This window comes from Nannospalax galili, unplaced genomic scaffold (genome assembly GCF_000622305.1).
Source record: "Nannospalax galili isolate Female #2095 unplaced genomic scaffold, S.galili_v1.0 scaffold453, whole genome shotgun sequence".
Taxonomy (NCBI): Eukaryota; Metazoa; Chordata; class Mammalia; order Rodentia; family Spalacidae; genus Nannospalax; species Nannospalax galili.
In genome coordinates, this window is record NW_008334081.1 from 2,846,475 (window position 1) to 2,870,777 (window position 24,303).

A 24,303-nucleotide genomic window follows, 5' to 3' on the forward strand; every position below is an offset into this window, starting at 1 on the left:
AGAGGCCCAGAGGTGTCCAGAGGAAGGAGTCTTTGTGTTGGTCAGTCTGGGCATATGCCAGTGATAGTGAGCTTAAATTTTGCACGTATCTTGGGCTCGCACCCCTCTTGGGCAGAACTGGTAGTGGTGTTTCTCCATTTCTTGGGTGAGGAGACTGAAACTTAGAGAAGTGTTGGCATGTACTGTAAGGATAGCAAGTGTGCTGTATGTACTTCAAAAGTAAACCTTAAAATTCAAACCCTTATTTTGAAAACCTTTCCTTCCTCCATTTAAAGTGGATTCAGAAGGTCAGGTATCTTCCACTTTAGTGCCTGTTGCCTGGGTGGTGCTTTGGTGAATGGCATCTCATCATGTCTTCTCTTCAGTTGGCACTGTGAGTATGCCCAGGCCAGGTCAGGTATTCTCAGAAAATAGCCTGTGTTCTCCTATCTTCCAGGGCAGGGAGAGATGCCTATAACAAAAGGATTAAGAGAGCCTCTGTATGTTCTTCATTGAGGCCACGGACCACTGATGGTGATTCTCCAAGATAAAGGTCAAAGATGTTTGAGCTGGCCCATGTGGTGGCATAGCCACCTTCTGCTCTAAATGAAGTTGCGTGTCTTTCTTGAGGGAAGTTTATTGGGTTCGAATCAGTTTTAGTGAAAAATTTCACACATTTGATTGGATTCTTTTGCACATTGTTGCACCTCCATTTAGGAACAGAATATATCTCTTCCTATGTTTATAACTTTCACCATTTCAAGGACTGGAGAAGGCTGGCCCTGAAAGCATCCTTATGACAATCCCACTATGATTCACAGCTATGGAACCCTGACTTCCCAGCCCAATGAGGAAATCACAACTGTTCCACTTCACCACAGAAAGTAGAGACATAGAAAGGGTACTTATTGCCTTATGAGGATCCTCTAACTGGTTACTAGTGGCCTCAGACCCCTGGCACAGCTGGGTTCTTGAATGCCATGCCTCACTGCTGAGACTGTCTTCAGGACTGTGATAGATGCTCCCATTCACAGTGTCTTTTCAGGAGCAAGGTAAAAACCATTCAAACCTGAGGAGAGTGCAGTGTGGTAGGAGGAATGGGAGAATAGCATACATAGCATATTTACAGCTAGGTCTAGGGCCATAGAATGCAGGATTCTATTAGAGACCTGGGTGCTTCTCTCAATAGACAGTGAAGAGCACAGGGCTTGGGGCAGTAATGAATGTGGTTGCTTCGTAGCTGCTGTGAAGCTGGTGGTGGAGCTATGTTTGCCTCTTGGTGGTTTTGGTTCCTTATAATTTTCATAGTTACAATAGGAGAGTCAGTGATGCCTTTGAATTTACTAGAGCCCTGCTTACTACTTTCACTTTGAAGTTGGCTTCCTTGCTTGTAAAGTTTGTTAATAAACCTAAGAAATTTGCCTGCTCTGCCTTTTGCTGCCTTAGAGAGTGGAGACACGTGTTTTTCAGCTATTTATATATTTTATTTTTATATATGAGTGTTTGCTTTCATGTATGTATGTACACCTTGTGCATGTCTGGTGCTCTTGGAGGCCAGTAGAGGGTGTCAGAACTGGATTTACAGATAGTTAGGAGCATTAATTTATCCCAACTTAACCTTTTATCATCAGGTGCAGATACAACCTTATATAAAAAATGATAGAAATTAATTTGGACTTCAGATCACCAAGCAGCTTGGTTGACATTGTTTTTAAAAGCAGGTAGCTAGACCACAGAAGGGCAGAGTTCCAGGATGAGGCCCACTGGACTTGGCCCCAGTATTCCCAGAGCCCCTGCCATGGTCAGAAAGCCTCAGCAGTGCTCTTTTGCTGAGGACTTGTCAGGGCCTGTGCTTTTGGGGATGTTTTCTAGTACTTCCCAGCCTGTGACTGTACCCAGTGAAGCCTTCTAAGCATAATAAAATATGTGTACTTTCAACTCTGTGGTTCTGCATCCTTGATAACTAATGACACCACTGACATTGGTGCCCTTCTGCCTGCCAGCACTTCATGGGAAATCTTTTATGAAAACTTCTTAGCTGTGTGGCAGAGCTGTCCTGTCATTATCCCATTTTATGGATGAGGGATTGTCTACAATACTCTAGTAAGTAGTTCAGGAACCTCTAATCTGTGAGTGTCCTAGCTAGGATTTAAACTCTGGTTTCAGTCAGGGGGTCAGAGGTGGTACTCACCATTGCTGTGGCCTGTGCCCAGCACAGAATTTTGAACACACTGGGTATCCTTGTCCACAGTGCACAGCAGGGGCTTAGGAACACCCTAGAGGATACTGAAGTTAGGAGCATTTTCGGCTTTGCTGAGCCAGGAGTTGGGGAGTTGAATGGAGATCTGTACTTAGATACAGGTAATGATGGAGAGAATGAAACTGCTGTATGATATGATTCCATCTTGTCCTGTGAAGTTGTAGGGAGAGTGTGTACATAAAGATTGGCTGGTAGTGAGGCCTTGGGTAGTTTATGTGTTTCTGTAGTCTTCAGCAGTTTTTAGTGTTGTGTGTTTGTTTTGGTTTTTGGTTTTTATTTTTAAAATTTAAAAAAATTTATTATTTTTTTGTTTATGTGTATGAGTGTTATGCCTGCATGTGTGTAAGTGCACCCATGTTGTGCAGTGCCTAAGGAGGACAGAAGAGGGTGTTGGATCCCTTGGAACTGGAATTATGGATGATTGTTAGCCGCCATGTGGGTGCTGGGATTCAAACTAGGGTCTTCTGCAAGAGCAGCCAGTGCTCTTAACCACTGAGCCATCTCTCCAACCCCCTTTTTTTGTTGTTTTTTGAGACAGGGTCTCACTATGTAACTCTGGCTGACATGGAACTCTATGTAGGCTTCAGACTCATAGAGATCTATGTGCCTCTGCCTCCTAAGTGCTAAAACTGAGTAGTTTTTGGTGTTTTAAAATAGTTAACATGTTATTCTTACAGAAGGGGACTATTACCAAAGATAAACTGTGCATGGTGACACACCCTAGGCTACAGTATAATGAGACCTTGTCTCAGAAAATCAAAATAAATAAATTAATTAATTCAGATATGGAAGAAACTGGTGGTGTGTTTCTGATTTTCCAAAATGCCCTGTGAAGTTTTGTGTAAGAGATATGAGTGGTGATACACAATGGAAGCTTGAGAGGCAACAAAGTTTTGTGCTCTCTGAAGAGCAGCTGGGAACTGCTTTTGCCCTTGGTGTACCCTGAATGTACTGTGTGCATCTTAGGAGATTTTGGACTTCATGCCCTTCTGCTGGTGGCACCCTTTTTTGGGAACAATGCAGAACACAGGTCTCTGAGCTGCAGTTCGGTAGGCAGGAAGACCTGGGCCTTTCTTGTTTCTTTCTTTTTTTCACTTTCTCTTATTTCATTTCTCTTTATTTATTTTATTTTATTTTTTTATTTTATTTTTGAGACAGAGTCTCACTAGTAGTCCCAACTGACCTAGAAGAACAGATTGGCCTCAATCTCACAAGTGATCTGCCTCTGCTTCCCAAGTGCTAGGATTAAAGGCATATGCCACCATGTCCAGCCCTTTCTTGTTTCCTTTTTTTTTTTTTCTGTACACTTGTTTTTTTTGGGGGGGGGTGGTCTTTTTGAGACAGGGTCTCCCTGTAGCCCCAGCTGTCCTGGAACTCACTATGTAGACCAGGCTTGCCTTGAACTCACAGAGATCTTCCTGCCTCTGCCTCCCCAGTGCTGGGATTAAAGGCGTGCGCCACCCCGCTCGGCCTCTGTACACTTGTTTCATGCATGGTTCTGTCGATAGATCCCTTTTCCAATGCTCAATGTTGACTCAGTAACATTGAACTCATGGCTAAACAGTGCTAGAACTCAGGCCCAAACACAGCTTATCTAATACATGGTTTCTTCTTCCTTTTTCTTTTGTTTGTTTATTTTGTTCTTTTTTTTAACTTAAAAGATTATTGAGAATTTTACATATGCATATAAGGTGTTTTGATCAAATCCATGCCCACTCCCTCCCCTCCGACTTCTCCCATATCTCCCCATCACTTTTTTCTGGCAACCTCATCTTCTCTTCTCTTTTTCTTTTTCTTCCTTTCTCTCTCTCTCTTTCTTTCCCTCCCTCCCTTCCCCCCTCCCTCCCTTCCCTTCCCTTCCCTTCCTTTCCTTTTGCTTTTAGCTACTCTAACATTCTCCCCTCTGAAACCCTAAAATCTTTTAGGGATTAAATAAAAGCTCCCAAATACTTTTGACATTCTTTTGGCCTTTGGAACAAAGTATGTTGTTAAGAGGTCCAAGGACATTTTGACTTTTGGCTAAGAAACTGGCTACTTTTCTTTGGGGTCTTTTTACACTAACTGCCTAGCCAATTTCTACCTCTTATTCTTATCACACTATCCTCTGAAGAGGTTACCCAACTTGTGGATAGGGAATCAGATGGGGTCTTTTTACTCTTAACTGCCTAGCCAATTCCTACCTCCTATTCTTATCACACCATCCTCTGAAGAGGTTACCCAAATTGCCAATAGGAAATTGGACATAGACCGCTCTGGCTTCTTCCATGCTGAACAGGGACTCAGGGTGAGGCAACTGGGGTACCCCTTCAGTGGGTCTATCTAGAAGACTCCCCCTTGGGTATTTTTAAAGGAAAATTGGGTGATAATTGCCATTACAAACCAGGTAGAGTTTGATGAGTGAATGCATTCATGTTAGCATTACAAGTTCTAGATGGGGAACCAGAAAAAAGTCATAACAGGGCAAATTTCAAATGTTCATATCAGAGTCCATTAGAATTTCTTGACGAGAGCTTCCAAAAGCATCCCTTATTGGTTTCTTCCTCATTTTTCTTTTGTCTGCCAAGACTGGACTCTAGCCTCTCCAACAGCTATCAAAATGCCTTTCTTGTTTCTTAATTGAAGCCAACATCTGCTGGTGCTCAGATCTTATTAGCACAGCAGGTCACTCTGGCTCTGCACCAGCCCCTTCTTAGAATGTGAACTGTTGCCCTTCAGTAGCAGCATCAAAGTGAAGAGATGCCAGACTTTGATCCTAGGGCCTCTTGGCATCCATTTGCATTGGGCACTTTTGCAGAGGGCTCAGGCTCTCAGAGGGGTAGCCCCAAATTCTTCTGTAGGTAACTGCTCCTAACCCTGGGATCAGAGTGAACTGGTAGCCCATCTCCTGGAAGCTCAGGTTGCTTTCCCTTCACAGCATCTCTGTATACACTGCCACAGTGGCATTGAGAAACTTGGGTATCTCAATGCTTATACCACTTTTTGTTTTTTTCTGAGGTGTCTCTAGTCTATAGAGAGAAATGGTGTGGATTTTAACCATTTTAAATCTGAGCTGGGGGGTGTAGCTCAGTATAGTAGAATGCTTGCCTATATACATGAAGCCCAAGGTTGGATCCCCAGTATCACATAAACCGGATGTGGTGGTATATACCTGTAAGTTCAGCATTCATGAAGTAGAGAGAGGAGGAGTAGGAATTTATAAGAGGGGGCTGGAGAGATGGCTCAGCAGTTAAGAGCACTGGCTGCTCTTGCAGAGGACCTGGGTTTGATTCCCAGCACCCATATGGCAACTAACAACCATCCGTAACTCCAGTTCCAGGGGATCCAGCACCCTCTTCTGGCCTCTCTGGGCATTGCATGACATGGGTGCACTTACACACATGCAGGCAAGACACTCATACAAATAAAATAAAAATAAAATTTTTTAAAAATTTAAAATAAGAAAATAAAACATTTTAAGTCTAAAACAACCAAGTGCTTAATTTTTTACTTCACAGGGAGCCTTTTTTCCTCCTCTTCCCCTCCAGCTGTCTCCAACTTGGGTCTCTGTAGCTCTTTATCATGTCAGCTGTCAGACATTAACATTGTGGCTTAGACTCTGGAAGGCTTGGCTGACTCCTGTCCTAAACTTCAGCAGTGCAGCTGTCCTACAGGCTGTCATTTGTGCTCACACATTGGCTCATGATAGCTATTATGGAAGTTCCAATCTAGTGTAGAAATGTTACAGTGATCCCTAATATTATGAAATTATGAAACCAGATAATATGTTTCTTTGGTTTCTACAGCTACTCTGACCTATGACACTCTTCGGTTTGCTGAATTTGAGGATTTCCCTGAGACCTCAGAGCCTGTTTGGATTCTGGGTAGAAAATACAGCATTTTCACAGGTATCAGTCACTTGGCTCCAATAACTTATGCAGAAATTATCTTGAGACAGTAGTCATCTGCTGACTCTCACTTTGTGTTTGTCTTCCTCTTTTAAATAACTAGAGAAGGATGAAATCTTGTCTGATGTGGCATCCAGACTTTGGTTTACGTATAGGAGAAACTTTCCAGCCATTGGTAAGTACCCTACTTTTTCTAAAAGATGTATTTTATTTTTTTAGTATATTTTATTTTTTTATTATTTTTAAATGTTTTATTATTTTTATTTTATGTGTATGAGTGTATTGCCTGCATGTAGGTGAGTGCACCCATGTCGTCCAATGCAGCAGAGGTCAGAAGAGGGCTTTGGATTCCCCTGGAACTGGAGTTAAGGATGGTTTGTAGCTGCCATGTGGGTGCTGGGACTTGAACCCGGGTCCTCTGCAAGAGCAGTCAGCGCTCTTAACCTCTGAGCCATCTCTTCAGCCCCTATATTTTATTTTTTTATGTGTATGAGTGTTTTCGCCTGCATGTAAGTGTACCGCATGCATGCATTGACCATGGAGGCCAGAAGAAGGTGTTTTATTTCCTGACATTGGCGTTACAGACCGTTGTTAGCTACCATATAGATTTGGGGAACCTAGCCCAGGTCCTCTGTAAGAGCACCCACTGTTCTTAGCTACTGAACCGTTTCTCTAGCCCCAAGATTTAATTTTTGTTCTATATGTGTGAGTGTTCTGCCTACAAGTATAAATGTGTACCATGTGCATTCAGTGCCAGTGAGGCTAGAAGAGAGTATCAGATCCCCTGGAACAGGAGTTACAGGCTGTTATTAGCTGACATGTAGGTGTTGGGAACTGAACCCAGGTCCTCTGCAAGAACAGCCAGCTCTTAACTAGCCATTTCTCCAGCCCACCTTTATTTTTTTTTAAATATTTGTGTGTGTTTGCATCTGTGTATGTGTGAGTGCAAGTACGTAATGTGCAGGTTGGAGGACAACCTAGGGTTTTGATCCTCACCTTCCACCTTGATTGAGACAGGGTCTTTTATTTATTGCTGTATAAACCAATCCTGCTGGTCCATAAATTAAACTTCCAGGGATTCTCTTGTTCTCACCTCCCATCTTCCCAAAATAGTGCTGGGATTGTAGAAGTATACTACTGCACTGAGCTTTATGTGGGTTCTGAGGAACTCAGGTCTCCTTAAACTTATGTGGCAAGTGCTTTACCCACTGACCCATCTCCTTAGCCTGAGAACCCCACTTTGTTGCAACCTTTGACAAAATGTATATGCTTCAGGAAGGAGGAAAAGTTTCACTTAATAGTTTTGACATAAGAATGCCAGACACACCAGGCATGGTGGCTCACACCTTTAATCCTAGCACTTAGGAGGCAGAGGCAGGCGGATCTCTATGAGTTTGAGGCCAGCTTGGTCTTCATAGTGAGTTCCAGGTCAGCTGGGGCTACAGGGAGACCCTGTCTCAAAAGGACAAAAAAAAAAAAAAAAAAAATTCTGGATACTTTATTTCATCCTTACAGCAATTCTAGTTAAATTGGCTATGGTCTCACCCTGTAGTGGCAGAACTCTAAACCTAGGACCCTGGTTCTGTAGGGCAGTGATTTTTCTACCTTCATGTTAACTGCTAGTTACTAGGACTTGCAGTCACCTTGTTACTAGAACAGACGCAGGTCATGACTGAGGTTTTGTTGTTTGGTTGTTTGGTTGAGACAGATTGTTGAAACATCTGTTTGTTGTTTTGAGACAAGGTCTCACTGAGTAACACTGGCTGGCCTCTAGTGAACTCTTGAACTGGCTATGTAGACCAGGCAGGCCTGAGCTCACAAAGATTGACCTGCCTCTATCTCCCGAGTGTTGAGATTAAAGATATGGGCTACTACTCCCAGCTGAACCAGATTCTCTTTATGTTTGTCAGTTTTTCTAGTGTGTTTGACACTTCTGTGTGGGGAGATTGAAAGTCTGATTCAAAGAAATTCTTTAGATTGGAGACCAGTTATCGGGCTTATCTTTTACACACCAAGATTGGACATTAGGCTGACATTGCACTCAGAGTGGCCAGTCCACTCTGATGGCCTCCCTCAGATGGCCTTTCATCTGTTCTTCAAAGTGGCCTAGAAGTAAAGCAGGCCTATGGGCCTGAGGTTCTAGGACATTGAAGTATGAGAAATAATATTTCCACCCCCCCATATTCACATTCAGCGATATAATTTGTCAGTTATGGTTCAAGAATAACTAGCTGTTCTTTCCATAAATGTCTAGATCACATCTCTCAGTCTGCTTCTGCATGACCATGGTATACAGTGACTGTCAGGGTGTTGGAGAGGACACCAGACCTAAAGAGAAACCCTTAGTATGTGACAAGTTGTGGACATTCCTGAGGCTGGGTGTTTTCGTTTTGTTCTGTTGCTGTGATAAAATATCCTGACAGAGCTGCTTGGGGGAGAAAGGTTTTATTTTAGCTCACAGTTCCAGGTTCCCCATCATTTTGGGGAAGTCACAGCAGCAGGAGCTTGAGATAGCTGGTCACTTTGCCTTTGTAGTCAAGAAACAGAGAGGAACAAATCAATGTACGCATGCCCATAACCAGCTCACTTTCTCCTTTTTTATGCAGTCTAGGACTCAAACCCAGGGAATGATGCCTCCCACCTTCAAGCTGGGTCTTCCCGCATCCATTAATGTAATTGAGACAACGTCTCCCAGACATACCCACAGACCAACCTAATCTAGACAAGTACTGTTTGAGATTCTCTTCCCGGGTGATGGCAGATCATGTCAAGTTGACAATTCAAACTAACAGTTACACTGGGGATGAGCTGCTGTGGATGAAGCAGTCATCATGGGCCTAAGAATCATGTGTAGCCTGCATATTCCTTGAGTCTTGCAGTGGTGATTTGTAGGGCAAGATTGGTGGCAGGTTGGAGGTGGGGAAAGGCCCTGTCCACTGGCCCCTGAGAGTCTCTTTCTCATGCACAGTGTATAGTCATGCCCCTCACTGCCTCACAGGCTGATCCTCTTTCTTATAGCTGCACAGTGGCATTCCCCTGAACGCCTGCTGAGAACATCCTCCATATGCCTGTCATGTTAAATGTGCTTTTACAGTGCTTGTCAGTCTTCCAAGCCCAGTGAGTGGACATGAGTGGAGAGGCTCAGAACATAGGCTCGAAGATGTAGAGTTGTCACTCCCGTTGCTATAGACCACCCTAGCCATTACTGTCAGCAGCACTAGACATCATGTATGTAGCCTTTGAATTTCTGCCCTTTTGGTAATTGGAAGCTGTTCTCCTAGTTTAACTCCGCATCTTCTGGGGTACTCATTGGAGGTTTTTTCTTAGCCAGTTGTTTCTAGTGCTGCTTGACTAATTTATTTCTCTATTTTGCCCATCTTGAGGGTGATTTCAGATGTTCTACTCCCTGGCAAATGTGGCCCTTGTATTCTAAGTCTTCAGAGTTGTACTTTGCCTGAGATATAGCAGATACTTAAGCAGGGTGGTGTGGGGTAGGGGTGTGTCAGTGCCCATGGTATGGAACTGACTGCATGCCTTTCGTCACTGGACACCTTGCCTCTGTGGGGCCCTCAGATTGTGAGTGCTTCTTCTTTTGTCTACAACAGGGGGAACCGGCCCCACCTCGGACACGGGCTGGGGCTGCATGCTGCGCTGTGGACAGATGATCTTTGCCCAGGCATTGGTATGCCGGCATTTAGGCCGAGGTGAGTTATGGTGCTTCAGGGGAGGTCTATGTGGTAAGAAATGTTTGAAGCACATCATGGGCAAAACATGGGTTAGAATTTAGGTGTTTTGTTTGTTTTTTGAGTAATGGCCCATTGGTTTTTATTGATAAAAACTGATCTTTTTAAATGTTTATTTTTTGTGTGTGTGGTACTGGGGCCTTGAATATATTAGGCAGGCATTCCATTACTGAGCTACATCCTCAGCTCTCTTTTACTTTATATTTTGATTCAGGAGTTCACTGAATTGCCCACGGGCCTTGAACTTGTAATTCTCTTGCTTTAGCCTTTCAGGTAGCTGGGATTACAGGCCTGAACCACTAGGACTGGCAGAAAAGCTGACTTTAAAGAGTGTTGATGTAAATGATTATTTTTTAGAAATTATCTTTAAACTGCTAAAAATTTTCTGCTTTCAAAGTTTATTCTAATGAGATAGTGTGTGTGTTTTTGAAATTCTTGAGAATTTGGCTTTTAATTTTAAAAATGTTGAAAGAAGGTTTTGTATACCATCTGAATTTTGAGCCCTGTGTAAAAGGAAAAGTTGTTACTTGTGTCGTGGTCAAACTAATCTCCTGCATCTTGTTTCCAATAGACTGGAGATGGGCACAACGGAAGAGACAGCCTGATAGCTACTTCAGTGTCCTCAACGCTTTCCTAGACAGGAAGGACAGCTACTACTCCATCCATCAGATAGGTGGGGACTAAGTGTGGGCCAGGCTTGCCTCCATGGAGAAGGCAGACTCCTTGGGGCTCCCCTGGGAGCTCTCCAAGTCTTGTGGAGTTGGAGAATGAGGTCCTAGCTCACTCTGGCCTCTGATCTCTGGGAGATGCTGCGGATGTTCCAGCACTAGCTCATACCCCAAGCCCTACCCTGCCCCTGTCCCTGTACTGCCTTCAGTGAGTGCTATTCCATGCAGTCTGGGGGAACCAGGCCCTGCCTGAAGGTTTGCTGTCCTATTTAGGCCTTTCTGTGAAGTGTTTAACTGATGCGCTAGATGTGACACACTGCGTGTGTGTGTGTGTGTGTGTGTGTGTGTGTGTGTGCGCTATTTGGGGAGCTGTGTCACTAACTTGGGTCTATTTCCTGCAGCGCAAATGGGAGTTGGTGAAGGCAAGTCTATAGGCCAGTGGTACGGGCCGAACACTGTCGCCCAGGTCCTCAAGTACGTAATGAACCCAGCCTTTCTGCTTCTCGGGGTCAGCATGAGTTCTTCTTGGCATTTACCTATTCCTTGAGTCCTCATTGCCACAGAAATAAGGCATTCTGATTCTTTGCTTATGAACTCAGGAGGATCCCCTAGGTGACCATGACCATTGGTCTTTGAGTAGTCAGAGCTCTAGGATGGCCCTGTTCTCTGATTGCCATACAGATCCAAGGGCTTCTAAGAGCTGGAACCATGTTAGTTCTGGTACTATTCCTGCAGCTGCTTGGCCCTCTACCTCTGCAGGCTTGTCAGAGATACCCATACAGATTGAAACCCTTCTCATGTTGTCCAGAATCCACTGGACTTTACTTTACAAGTCCCTACCTATTTCATCCTGTCTTGCCTTACTTGTTCTTAAGAGACATTTGCTCCATTATTTCCTCTGAAATGACTCTTTCTGCAATTTCCAGGGACTTGCTGCTTCTCAGTATGGTTCCTCCATGTCTTTTGACCTGGCTCACTTTTCCCTGTGGCTGTGTACCCCAGTATCACAGTATTTCTGGGGTACTCTGAGCCAGTACCCCACGACTCACGTAGGGCCTCTTCCCTACTAGACTGAAAGCCAGTATCTCCCAAGTCTGTCACTAGCTGTAGTTTCCCCCTTGAAGTCCTGCCTTGTGCAGTTGTTTGTTCTGTGTATCACCTGATATACAGAACAAGTCTATCCCAATACTTGGGGTATCCCCTGACACCTCAATACTTGTTATCTGCAACGGCCATCTCCCTTAGGCTCTTCCTGGACACTTTCTTTTCTCCCATGTTTGATGTCCATCCCTCCCAGGACATGACTGGCTGTGGCTCCTTTGCCTGACTTATTTGTGACTTGCCTGCCCCTGGCCCCTGTGCCTTTAGAGGCCTTGTTCAAGTCCTGTCTCTGGTTTGTGATGTAGTCTGCTAGACTGACACTCCTGCACCGCTACCTTCCACTGCTACTCTGAGCACCCTGGCAAGGTTACTCTCAGTGCTTTGGTCCTGTCCATTGCCTCACTTTATCCCTGTTTCCACCAGGAGGGAGTAGCCCTTGGTGTAGTAATTACCCTCTTCTGGAAATGGCTGCTCAGCCATGCTTTCTCCTGTACTTGGCTTCCTCTGCTTCTGTTGCCAGATTCCTTTGCCCAGCCTCTAAGGGCTGTAAATCTAGGTCCCAGCCTGTGGTTTTCACTAAGTTCTCTATACAAGGACAGCCAGGGTCACATCTTCAAACTCTGGTTGCATCTCCACCTGGCTGCTGATGAGGCATGTTAGCTTTCAAGGCCAGAGCACTTTGTCGACTCTTCCCTGTACCAGCCTGCTTTTCCCACAAGGGATAATGTTAGAGACCTTCAGGTGTCCAGGCCAAAATCTGGACTGATTCTAGACCTTTGTGTGTGTGTGTGTGTGTGTGTGTGTGTGTGTGTGTGTGTGTCTGTCTGTCTGTCTGTCTGTCTGTCTCTCTCTCTCTCTCTCTCTCTTTGTGTGTATGTGTGTGTATGTGTCTTTTTGAGACAGGGTCTCCATGCAGCCCCCAACTCACCTGGAACTCACTGTGTAGATCAGGCTGGCCTCAATCTCACAGAGCTCTACCTGCCTCTGCTGGGATTAAAGGCGTGTACCACCATGCCTGGCTGGACTTCTGTCTCTCACTATTCTTTTTTTAACTTTTTTAAAAAAAAATTTTATGTGTATGAGTGTATTGCCATGTATGTGAGTGTACCCGTGTTGTGCATTGCCTCGGAGGTCAGAAGAGGGCTTCGGATTCCCCTGGAGCTGGAGTTAAGGTGGTTCATGGCCGTCATGTGGGTGCTGGGAATTGAACCTGGGTTCTCTGCAAGAGCAGTCAGTGCTCTTAACCGCTGAGCCAACTCTCCAGCCCCTAAACTTTTTTATTATTTTTTTTGTTTTTTGGTTTTTTTTTTTGTTGTTGTTTGTTTGTTTTTTTGTCTTTTTTGAGACAGGGTCTCCTTGTAGCCCCAGCTGTCCTGGAACTCACTATGTAGACCAGGCTGGCCTCGAACTCACAAAGATCCGCCTGCCTCTGCCTCCCAAGTGCTGGGATTAAAGGCATGCACCACCACGCCCAGCACTTTATTATTTGTATCTTACTGTGTGTATTGCCTGCATGTAGGTAGGTGCACCCATGTCATGCCATGCCCATAGAGGTCATAAGAGAGCACTGGATTCCTTGGAACTGGAGTTACGAATGGTGGTTAGCCACTGTGTGGGTGGTGAGAATTGAACTTGGGTCTTCTGCAAGAGCATTCAGTGCTCTTAACTGCTGAGCCATCTCTCATCTCTCTAGCCCGACTTCTATCTTAATTGAGCATGCCAACCTGAAATATGTCTCAACTCTAACCATTTCCCCGCCCATCCTTTCTCTTCCCTACCCTGGTCCTCATTCTGTCAGATTTCTCTATAAAATGCAGTAGGCCCTGCTGGCCGTGGTGGTACAGTACATGCCTTTAATACCAGCACTTAGGAGGCAGAGGCAGGTGGATCTTTGAGTTCAAAGCCAGCCTGGTCTACATAATAAGTTCCAGGGCAGCTGGGGCTATAGGGAGACCCTGTCTCAAAAAAAGATGCAGTAGCCTTCTCTGTGGTTCTGAACTATTCTGGGCTTCTTTGCTGGTCGCAGCAGTATGACTCACTCTAAAACCCCCCCACCCCCACCCAAATGCACACTGGCATGGCATACTTGTGTTCTTCATACACTCCTACCTTAGGGCTTTTGTATGCCTTCTGACTCCGGCCTGGAAGCTTCCTGTTGGACCCACCTGGGCTGTTCTTTTGCTTCTGCTGCACAGCCTGTGTCTCTCTAGCTGCCCCTTCGCTTCCCCATCCCTGCTTTTGGGTTCTGTGTAGCACATACTACTTGCCCTGCTTGCTTGCTTCTGTCTGCCTGCCTTCCTCAGGATACCCGCTGGGAGTACTGCTTTGACTCTCTTGGGTCTGTGTCCATAGTAATGTGGCTGAGCTTAAGTGGGAGGAAGTGCTAGCTCTTCTGAAGCCTTTCCAAGCTTCTGCTTCAGAGGGGATGTGGCTCTGAATAGCTGTCCAAGTGCCTCCCAGCATTGACCTCTTCTTGTGTCCCTAGACATACTGGGACCTTGTAGCTTAGGGCCTTGGCAACTGTTCCTGTGCTAGGACTGTTCCTTCTTTCCATCTTCTCGATGTTTAGTAGACCTTCTGCCACACCCTTGTGGCATCCAAGATTGTATCCTATACATAGTATGGTTGCAGTCTGCTTTCCTTTCAGAGCCAGAAATCTGTAGCTACATTTCCAGACTGGTGGCCACAGTTTTGCTGCTCATCAGGCTTCTGGGATTGTCAGTTCAGAATGTAGGTGCTAGAGGGGAGGAGCTACTCATGATGAGCTGGACTTGCCTCCAGGTTGTAAGAAACCTGAGCTTGTGTTCAGGTCCTACTGCTATTCCATTCTTTTGTATATGCTTTGTCTCCTAACAGAGGGCAACTGACATTTCCCCAGGTGAACAGTACCCAGCTTTCTTCCTTTCTGTGGTATTGACACAGCCTTGAAACCTCACGATTGTCACTGCAGTGGTGCAGTGCTCATGCTGTGGAAAGCTCATGTTGTGTTCTCTCATTTTCTGTAGGAAACTTGCTGTGTTTGACACATGGAGCTCCTTGGCTGTTCACATAGCAATGGACAACACTGTGGTGATGGAGGAAATCAGTAAGTGGCTCTCAGTTTCAGTTAACAAAAAGAAATTGTGGGTGACAGAATTTTCCCTACTGAACCCAAGAAGGTGCCTCATCTGGAGAGTTGTCTCAAAGCAGCACTGGTACTTCGCAGTAGGTAGAGGGCTGTGTTAAACAGCTGAGGAATTCATTATTTTACTGTGTAGACCAGGCTAATGGAGGAGAGCTAGCTCTCTCCAGTGGCGAGTTACCACTGTTTTTGTCAGTTATAGGCAATGTGTTAAAAGCTGGGTACAGTGGCACAGGACTGTATCCCACCATGAGGATGGTTAAGGTAGGAGGATCACTTGAGTCTATGAATTCAAGGCCAGGGCAGCCTTGACTCAAAGCAAACTCTGTAAATGTATGCTGCTTTTCACGGCATTAATGCACCACAGTGAGGTGTGAGAACAGTTTTTCAGCTATTCCATCTCCAGCAGAGGAGTCACATGGAGAAAGTATTTTACTTTCATGGTTCTGGAAGGAAGGTCTACCAAAGTCCAAGGGAAATCAGACAGCCAAGCTAATGTCTAGGAAGAAAATAAAGATTGGCTTAACAGCCACCCTAAGTGAACTTCTGCTTGAGATGCAACAGACTGTGTTGCTAATGTATTCATAATTGACCCAGCAGCACCTTTTCCCCAAGGACTTCCTCAAAAATATGTTTCGTGGTAGCTCATGCCCTTAATCCCAGCACTTGGGAGGCAGAGGCAGGTGGATCTCTGTGAATTCAAGGCCAGCCTGGTCTACATAGCTAGCTGGGGCTACAGGGAGACTCTGTCTCAAAAAAAAAAAAAGTCTGTTTCATGGGACTGGAGAGATGGCTCAGGGTTAAGAGCATTGGTTGCTCTTGCAGAAGACCCAGGTTTGATTCCCAGCACCCATGTGGTGGCTAACAACCATCCATAACTCCAGTTCCAGGGGATGCAACACCGTCTTCTGGCTTCCACAGGCACTGCACAAAACAGGTGTACTTATATGCATGCAGGCAAAACACTCATACACATAAAAAATTTTTAAAAATCTACTTCAAGTCCAGTGAGGTTAGAGTTCCATCTCTAGGCAGTTGCCTTGTACTACATTTGCTTTAAAAAGTGTAGATTGGGGGCTGGAGAGATGGCTTAGCAGTTAAGAACACCGGCTGCTCTTGCAGAAGACCTGGGTTCAATTCCTAGCACCCATATGGTAGCTAACAACCATCTGTAACTCCAGTTCCAGGGGATCCAGTGCCCCTTCTGACCTCCCTGGGTGTTGCATGACATGGATACACTTACATACATACAGGCAAATTGGGCTGGTGAGATGCCTTGGTGATTAACAGCATTTGCTGCCAAGCCTGATGACCTGAGCCCCATCCCAGGAACCTACATGGTCGAAGGAGAGAACCAACTCTCATATGTTGTCCTATGACCTCCACTTGTGTGCTATGGCACATGTGCATGTGCTTACATGGAGACACACAAATAACTTAAAGAGTAAATTAAGAGACACTGCCCCAGAAGTGCACAGATCTACAATAGGGTGGGTCTTTCACATATGCCTATAATGTGCAGGCCACTTCCTCATTGTGCCACAGCACACCTATCAAGTCATAAGCATGCCTCTCCCCTGTCAGGATGCTGAGCCTCTGTCTCAATTCTTCATCCCCTGGTCATTCTAGGAAGTGTTGTCTGTGTAGTGTTGGAAGGGAGCTAGGGACATGACACTGGGGAAGAGCAGCGGTAATCCTAGAGCTGTAGCCCTTTACCCTAACAAGTTTTCATGATTCTTTTCCTCCTCAGAGTGTATAAACTTGAGACTTTAATGGAAATGCATATCTCTTCATTCTGTCATTTTCATTTTTAAAAAATATTTTTATGTGTATGAGTATATTGCCTGTATGTATGTAAGTGCATCTATGTTGTGCAGTGCCCATGGAGGTCAGAAGAGGATGGCTGATCATCTGGAACTGGAGTTATAGACAGCTGTTAGCTGCCAAGTGGGTGCTGGAAATCGAACCCGGGTCCTCTGCAAGAGCAGCCAGTGCTCTTAACTGCTGACCCATCTCTCCAGCCCATCTCATTTTTTTTAAAGTTATATAAAACTTGGGAAAAATACAAAGAAAAAAATATCACTGATTTTACCACTGAGAAATAAGCCATATTAGCACTTTGGCATGCTTCTTTGCAATGTTCAGGGCTTTTCAAAAATTTATGTAGTCTGGGCATGGTGGTCCATGTCTGTAACCTTACTTAGCATTTGGAAGGTGAAGATAGGAAGATCAGAAGTTCAGGGTTATCCTCAGCTACATATAAGTTCAAAGCCATCTGGGCTACATAAGACCCTATATCAAAAACTAAAAGTGCTATGACTGTAACTCAGTGGTAGACACCTTAGGCTCTACCCTTAATACTGTCACTCATACATCGAACAGAAAAGAAAAACCCAAAACACAAAAATTAACCAAAAACCATATGTAGTATCATAAGTATTTTTCCCTGGTAACAAAACATGTTAATATTTTTAATTTAAATTTTTATTGAATTTTTGTGTATGTCATACAGAAAATCATCTTTATACTCCCTTCCTTTTCCCCCTTTGGGACCCTCCCATAGTCCCCTGGTAACGGGTTTTTAATTTTATTTCCAAATTTGTATTTATTAAAGACTGCGAAATGTATAGAAATGTTCCTAAAGATTTGTTCTGTGTGCGTGCATGTGTGTGTGCACATGCATGTTTGCCCTTGGAAGCCTGAAAAGGGTGTCGGGTCACCTGGAGCTGCAGATGCCCTTGGAAGCCTAAAAAGGGTGTTGGGTCACCTGGAGCTGGACTTACAGGTGGTTCTGAGCAGCCTGACATAGGTGCTGGGAACCAAACTTAGTCCTTTGCAAGAGCAGAAGCACTCAACCACTGAGCCATCTCCAGTCCCCATAGTAGCCTTTTTTTTTGAGTCAGGTCTCACTGTGTAGTCTGGCTATCTGGAGCTTACTATGTAGACCTGACTTGCCTTGAATTCACAAGGATTATATTGCTTCCTGGTTGCTGTGATTAAAGATGACTGGGATTAATGGTGTGTGCCACTACATCAGGCCTCTTTACCTCTGGCCTCCCATAGTAGGTTTAAAAAAAAAGTTATTTATGGGCTGGAGAGATGGCTCAGCGGTTAAGAGCACTGACTGCTCTTGGCAGAGGACCCAGGTTTGATTCCCAGCACCTACAAGGCAGCTATGAACTGTCCTTAATTCCAGTTCCAGGTGAATCTGAAGCTTTCTTCTGACCTCTGCGGCATTGCATGACACTGGTGCACTCACCTGCATGCAGGCCATACACTCATACACATAATAGAATAAAAAAAAAAGTTATTTATTTGTGGGCACACATGTGCTATGGTGTAACATATGCCATGTTGAGGTCAGAGGACAACTTTCAGGAGTCAGTTTTCTCCTTCTACCATGACCTCAGATTTCAGTCATTAGGCTTGCATGGCAAGCTCTTTTACCTGCCAGGTCAACCCTTTACCTTTCAGCCACCCTCGCCTCAACACACACATGTGGTACTGTGGGGGCCATGGTGATCCAGTCTCTTTGGTTTCGGAGTTGTCTGGAGTAGTCCTGTTGGACCATTGAGTCCATGAACCAAGGCCTTATCAGGAGGATGTGGATCAGATAGATCCTGGGTAGCCTGAGCCTGTATCTTTAACAGCTCCTGGTGGGTGCTAGAGGCTGCTTGACCATAACTATGACCAGGGCTAAGTGAGAAGTGATGTGCTCATGACAAGGATAAGGGTAACATTGCTGATACTGAATTTAGGAAACGTGGTGAAAGACAAGCTGGTAGACAGGCTTCAGTTCATGATGAGATAGGGGTACATGGACAGTTCTCAGTTTTGCCAGCTGCCTTTGGCTTTTGATGGCTTCAGTGAAGGCAGGAAGAATGTTGGCAAGATGACTCAGTGAATAAAGGAACTTACTGCTAAACCTGACAACCTGAGTTTGATCACTGAAATTCATATAATAGAAGGAAACAGCCAACTCCCCAAGTTGTCCTCTGACCTCCACACTCGTGGTGTAGCACATGGGTGCTGTGGTATATATGTGCACACACAGATAAAAGTAATTAAATTTTTTTTTTAATGGAGAAATCAAGCTGCGTCTTTACCCCACTGCTGAAAGTTGCCCAAGGTAGCCTGCTTTTAGAGATGGCAGCAGAGCAAAGCTAGAGGACAGTGCAGTGGCCAGCAGTAGTTTCTTTCCTTCTAATGTCTTGGAGCTGCCTGTGGATGGATCAGTTAGCGAACACTAACCGCTACTAAAACCACCTTCCTCCTGAGAGAGCTGGACAATGGCAGTCCCACTCAGATTTTTGAGAAAGTATACTAGGAGAGGGAAGCCTTGCTGGTTGAAATGTCACCACTACCCTCCTGCCTGTCCTTCCATCCACCTCTGTTGAAGGCTAGTTAAGAGTCCTACCCAGTAGGCTCTGTCAGTCTTTAGTATTGATATATTCATGTGAGTTTTAATATTTTAAGATATTTATTTAATTTTATGAGTATATTGCCTGCATGTGTATAAGTGCACTGGTGTCATGCAATGCTCAGGGAGGTCAGAAGGAGGTGCTGAATTCCTCTGGAACTGGAGTTATGGACTGTTGTTAGCTGCCATGTGGGTTCTGGGAACTAAACCCGGGTCCTCTATAAGAGCAGTCAGTGCTCTTAACCACTGAGTCATCTCTTCAGCCCTTGAATTTTTTTTTTTTTTTTTTTTTTTAAGACAGGCTCTTACTTTGTAGCCCAAGCTGGCTTTGAACTCTGAGTAATCCTTCTGCTTCAGCTTCTCTAGTGCTAGGATTACAAATGTGAGACACAATGCCCAGCAATACGTTGATGGATTTAGACCTTCATAACTGTAGCAGTTGGTCAGCAGTCCCTAGATAAAGGAAAATTTGCAGATTAGAAAAGACCAGTTAGCAAGTACAAATGACCCCAAAGAAGGGAAATTAAATACCAGTATAAGAATAGCAGACAAGGGGCTGGAGAAATGGCTCAGTGGTTAAGAACACTGACTGCTCTTGTAGAGGACCCGGGTTTCAATCCTAGCACCCACATAGCAGCTAACAACTGTCTGTAACTCTGGTTCCAGGGTATCCAACGGCCTCTTCTGTCCTCCAAGGGCATTGTACAACATGGGTGCACTTACATATATGCAGGCAATACACATATATACATAAAATAATAAATTAAAAAAAAAACTTAAAAGCTGTCCAAGACAGTCAAAACAGAAGTGGCTTAAAGCCAAATGTGTACAGTGAAGATTTCCAAAGGAAAAAGAAAAAGATCTTCTCAGTTGGTGAGAGTTGACTTTTTTTTTCAAGCTTTATTTTATTATTTATTTGTGATTGTGTATGAGTGCATGTGCATTTGGTGTCTGTAGAGGCCAGAACAGGGTATCAGATCCTCTGGAAGTGGGAGTTACAAGCAGTTGTGAGCTGCCCATTGTGGGTGCTGAAAACCAAACTCTGGTCCTCTGAAAGAACAGCAAGCACTCTTACCAGTTGAGTCATCTCCAGTCGTTGTCCCTACCCCCTGTAGCCCCAGCTGGCCTGGAACTTGCTGTGTAGACCAGGCTGGCCTCAGTCTCACAGAGATCTACCTGCCTCTGTCATTCTGGGATTAAAGGTGTGTGCTACTCTGCCCTACTTTTTTTTTTTAATTAGGAACACTTAATCATAGGTATTCCTGGTACAGTTGTCAAGTTGCAAAAATTGAAACATTTGTAAGCAATAACATAAAAAGGTATAAAAGAGATGGCTGTACATCTCTTCTGTCTCAAGATAAAAACCTGATACTATGAGGTAGGAGCAGATATACATATTATCTAATTGTCATCAAAAAAGGAAAAAACAAAACTAATTCGTTTGTTTCTCCATTGCTATGGCAGAATACTCTGGCCAACTTGGGGAGGAAAGGATTTATTTAGCTCACATCTCCCAGGTCACAGCTCATCACTGAGTCTAAGGTAGAAACTCAGGGCAAGAATCTGGAGGCAGGAGCTGAAGCACAGGTCATGGAGGAATGCTGCTTACTGGCTTGCCCTGCTGGCCCGTCCGTGCTCAACTTGCTTTCTTATATAACACAGGCCCACCTACCCAGGGGTGGCATCTCCCACAGTGGGCTAGGCCCTCCTACATCACTCACTAAGTTAGAAGATACCTCACAGACATGGCCACAGGCAAGTCCAATGGAGGCAATTCACCAATTGAGGCTTCCTCTACCCAGGTGTATCAAGTTGACAACTAAAGCTATCCAGCACAGTTGACCCCTTGTCATTTTGAAATAGGGTCTCCCTGTAGCCCCAGTTGGCCTGGAACTCACTATGTAGACCAGGCTGGCCTCGAACTCAGAAATCCACCTGCCTCTGCCTTCAGAGTGCTGGGATTAGAGGTATGTGTGGGCCACCCCGCCTGGCAACCTTTCCATTTTTTGTCCCCAAGATATGATGTTAACAATATCACAACATAAGACAGTACAACCTCAAAAGTCCCACAGTCCTTAAAAAACTCCACTTTTAAATGACTTTTAAAAGAAACTATGAACTTTTTGTCTTTTTTTTTTTTTTTTTTTTTTGAGGCAGGGTCTCCTTGTAGCCCCAGCTGTCCTGGAACTCACTATATGTAGACCAGGCTGGCCTTGAACTCAGAGAGATCTGCCTGCCTCTGCCTCCCAAGTGCTAGGAGTAAAGACATGCACCACCATGCCCGCTGAGACTGTGAACTTTTAACTGTTGACTCCTGTAAAATCCAACAGAAGTACTGTCTTATTTCTAAAGGGAAGAATTGGGCACACCTAAACAAAACCTAGTCCAGCAAAGTAGCTCAAGGCTGGACATCTGGGATTCACTCATGATCTTCTGGCTCCAAAGGGCTTTGGCAGCTCCACTTCTGACTCTGCCGTCCATAGTACAGGACTTACATATTACAAGTCCTGCTTCCAGCTTGAGATGGAGGCTCAGGCCCCATCTTGACCACAGCTTCTGCGTGCTGACCCTTAGGAAATACTTCGCAGAAGATTTTGCCACAGTGATGCTGGTCTCTTGTTACTTAAAACTGGTTTTTCAGCCCCAGCTAACAAAGGTTTCACTTCAGTCTGGTCTCTTGTTAATCACAGTTGATTCTTAAGCCCTAACTGACCAGAACCCCCATATGCTCAATTCAGGATATCACACAAACAGCCCTGATAGTCTCCACTTCCCTGAAGCTTCATAAGCCAGGCCTCCATCATCCATAACTCTCAGCATAACTGTTCCAAGCTCCACAGCAACAAACTCTAAGCACTGAATGGCTTTTCCAACCCAAAGTTCCAAATGCTTCTACAGTCCTCCCCAAAACACCAAGATCAGTTCTGTCACAGCCAATACCCATGATCCTGGTATCAATTTCTGTTCTAGTTTGTTTCTCCACTGCTGTGACAAAATACTCTAACTAATAAACCCTTTCCTCTCTAAGTTGTTTATTTGGCTTACATCTCCTGGGTCACAATTTATCAGGGAGCCCAGGGTAGCATTTCAGGGTAGGAACCTGGAGGCAGGACCTGAAGCACAGGCCATGGAGGAACAATGCTTACTGACTTGCTCCTCTGGCCAGTACTCAACTTGCTTTCTTACACAGAATAGGTCCACCTACCCAGGGGGTAGCACCACCCATAGTGGGCTAAGCCCTCTCACATCATTAATCTAGAATATGCCCCAGAGACATAGTCACAGGCCAATCCAATGGAGGCAATTAACTAATTGAGGCTCCCTCTACCTGGGTGTATCAAGTTGACAACTAAAGCTATGTAGCACGCTAATACATTAAAAGTAAAAGTGCTAGAAAATAACCTATAGGTAGTGGAAACCAATGAACCTCATTCTCCTAATCAACAATGAATTTAGAATGTTACTGGGCATACACCATGTCAACTGACAGGCCTGCTTCCTGTTATTTAATGAGTTACTCTGGATATATGGATCTGGTCATCTCCTGAAACAGGTCTGTGTTAGAGAAAAAGATTAAGGAGCTTTGTTAACAAAGCAACCTCAAAATGAAAACAAAATCCATAGTAAATAAAGAGAATGTATAACATCAGATATGCAAAAATAATAACAAAGGACCAAAGCAACACCTTTGGAGAGTTTAGTAGATACATGTCAGACCCTAGATTCTGGTGGCTGACTCTATCTCCCCCCCCTCTAAAAAAGGGTGGGGGTAAAACTAATAAATTCTAAAATTAGCTCTTGGAAACAATGATATGTTTTGTTTTGAAGTTAGAGAAGTTAAACAGCAGGCCCATGAGGAAACTCAGTGGGTAAAGGTACCTAAAGCCTGACAACCTGAGTTTAAGCCCTGGGACCCAGGTGGTTCAAGGAGAGAGCACGAGTTGTCCACTGAATTCCACTTTCTTTTTTGTCTTTTTAAGACGGGGTCTCTCTGTAGCCCCAGCTGGCCTGGAACTCACTATGTAGACCAGGCTAGCCTCGAACTCACAGCGATCCACCTGCCTCTGCCTCCCAAGTGCTGGCATTAAAGGCATGCACAACCACGCCTCGTGGAATTCCACTTCTGTGCTTTGGAATGCACATGAGCACACAAAGTACATTAAAAACGTGTAATATGCAGCAGAGGCAATGATCACAGAAGGCCACACCTGGCCAAAGTATAGAGAATAAGAGACTGCAGAGTGTGTGTCCCTGGATAGGACTCCTGTATTAATCCTCACCCATCCAGAGCTCAGGGACCACTGTGGAAGAGGGGAGTGGAAAGACCATAAGAGTTAGGGGTGGTGCATGACCATAAGGAAATAGGCTTCCAGGCATCTGGGAACTTGCTCATGAACTTACAGCAATGGTGGAGCATGCACAAGACCTATGCAGACTCAGTCACAGATAAAAACCCACCATGGAACTGGGGAAATGGGCAGGAGGTCCCAACCTTAGCTGAGGAACTGTTGGCAGCTGATCACTGCTGAGTGAAGGAGAGTTGATCTTTAATGGAGTGACACTAGATAGGCTGGATAGGCTCCAGTGGATGAACTCACACCAAGAGACAGCTGGGTATACAGACTTTATTATATAGGCTTTACCATGTAAGAAGGCATGAAATCCTGTGGGCAGGCTGTGGGAGTTGCAGATAGGGGAGGTCTAAATATGATTAAAATTTACTTTATGAAATCCACTGCTGGGCCTGGTGGCTCATGCCTTTAATCCCAGCACTTGCAAGGCCAAGGCAGGCAGATCTCTGTGAGTTTGAGGCCAGCTTGGTCTACATAGTGAGACCCTGATGCAAAATAAAAATAAAAAATTTAAAGAAGTTGAACAGCCAGAGACACAAAACTAAATAATTTCCTTCCCTGAACCCTTTGTTACTAGCTATTTTGAAAAATTTAAGTTTTGCAGAAAAATTCAATGAATCACAACCACTTTTAGTCTCTTTTAATCTAGGAAGTTCTCCCTGTATTTCCCCCCTTTTTTTAAGGCTTGAAAAATGTGTGTGTGCCTGAATGGGTTTATGTGTATCACATGAGTGCAGGAGCTCCTGAGGCTGGAAGAGGGCATCATATCCTCTGG

General features: G+C 44.6%; 1 protein-coding gene across 2 annotated transcripts in view; it reads left to right on the forward strand.

The window, feature by feature from the left end:
* Atg4b (autophagy related 4B cysteine peptidase) overlaps positions 1-24,303 on the forward strand; it is a 38,987-nt gene that overhangs the window by 5,863 nt on the left and 8,821 nt on the right. For both annotated transcript variants that reach the window (XM_029561662.1, XM_008829162.3), the window contains exons 2-7: positions 6,022-6,123; positions 6,227-6,298; positions 9,729-9,827; positions 10,438-10,539; positions 10,936-11,008; positions 14,641-14,720. In XM_029561662.1, the coding sequence (XP_029417522.1) occupies positions 6,022-6,123; positions 6,227-6,298; positions 9,729-9,827; positions 10,438-10,539; positions 10,936-11,008; positions 14,641-14,720 (528 nt within the window). The remainder of the gene's footprint in view (positions 1-6,021; positions 6,124-6,226; positions 6,299-9,728; positions 9,828-10,437; positions 10,540-10,935; positions 11,009-14,640; positions 14,721-24,303) is intronic.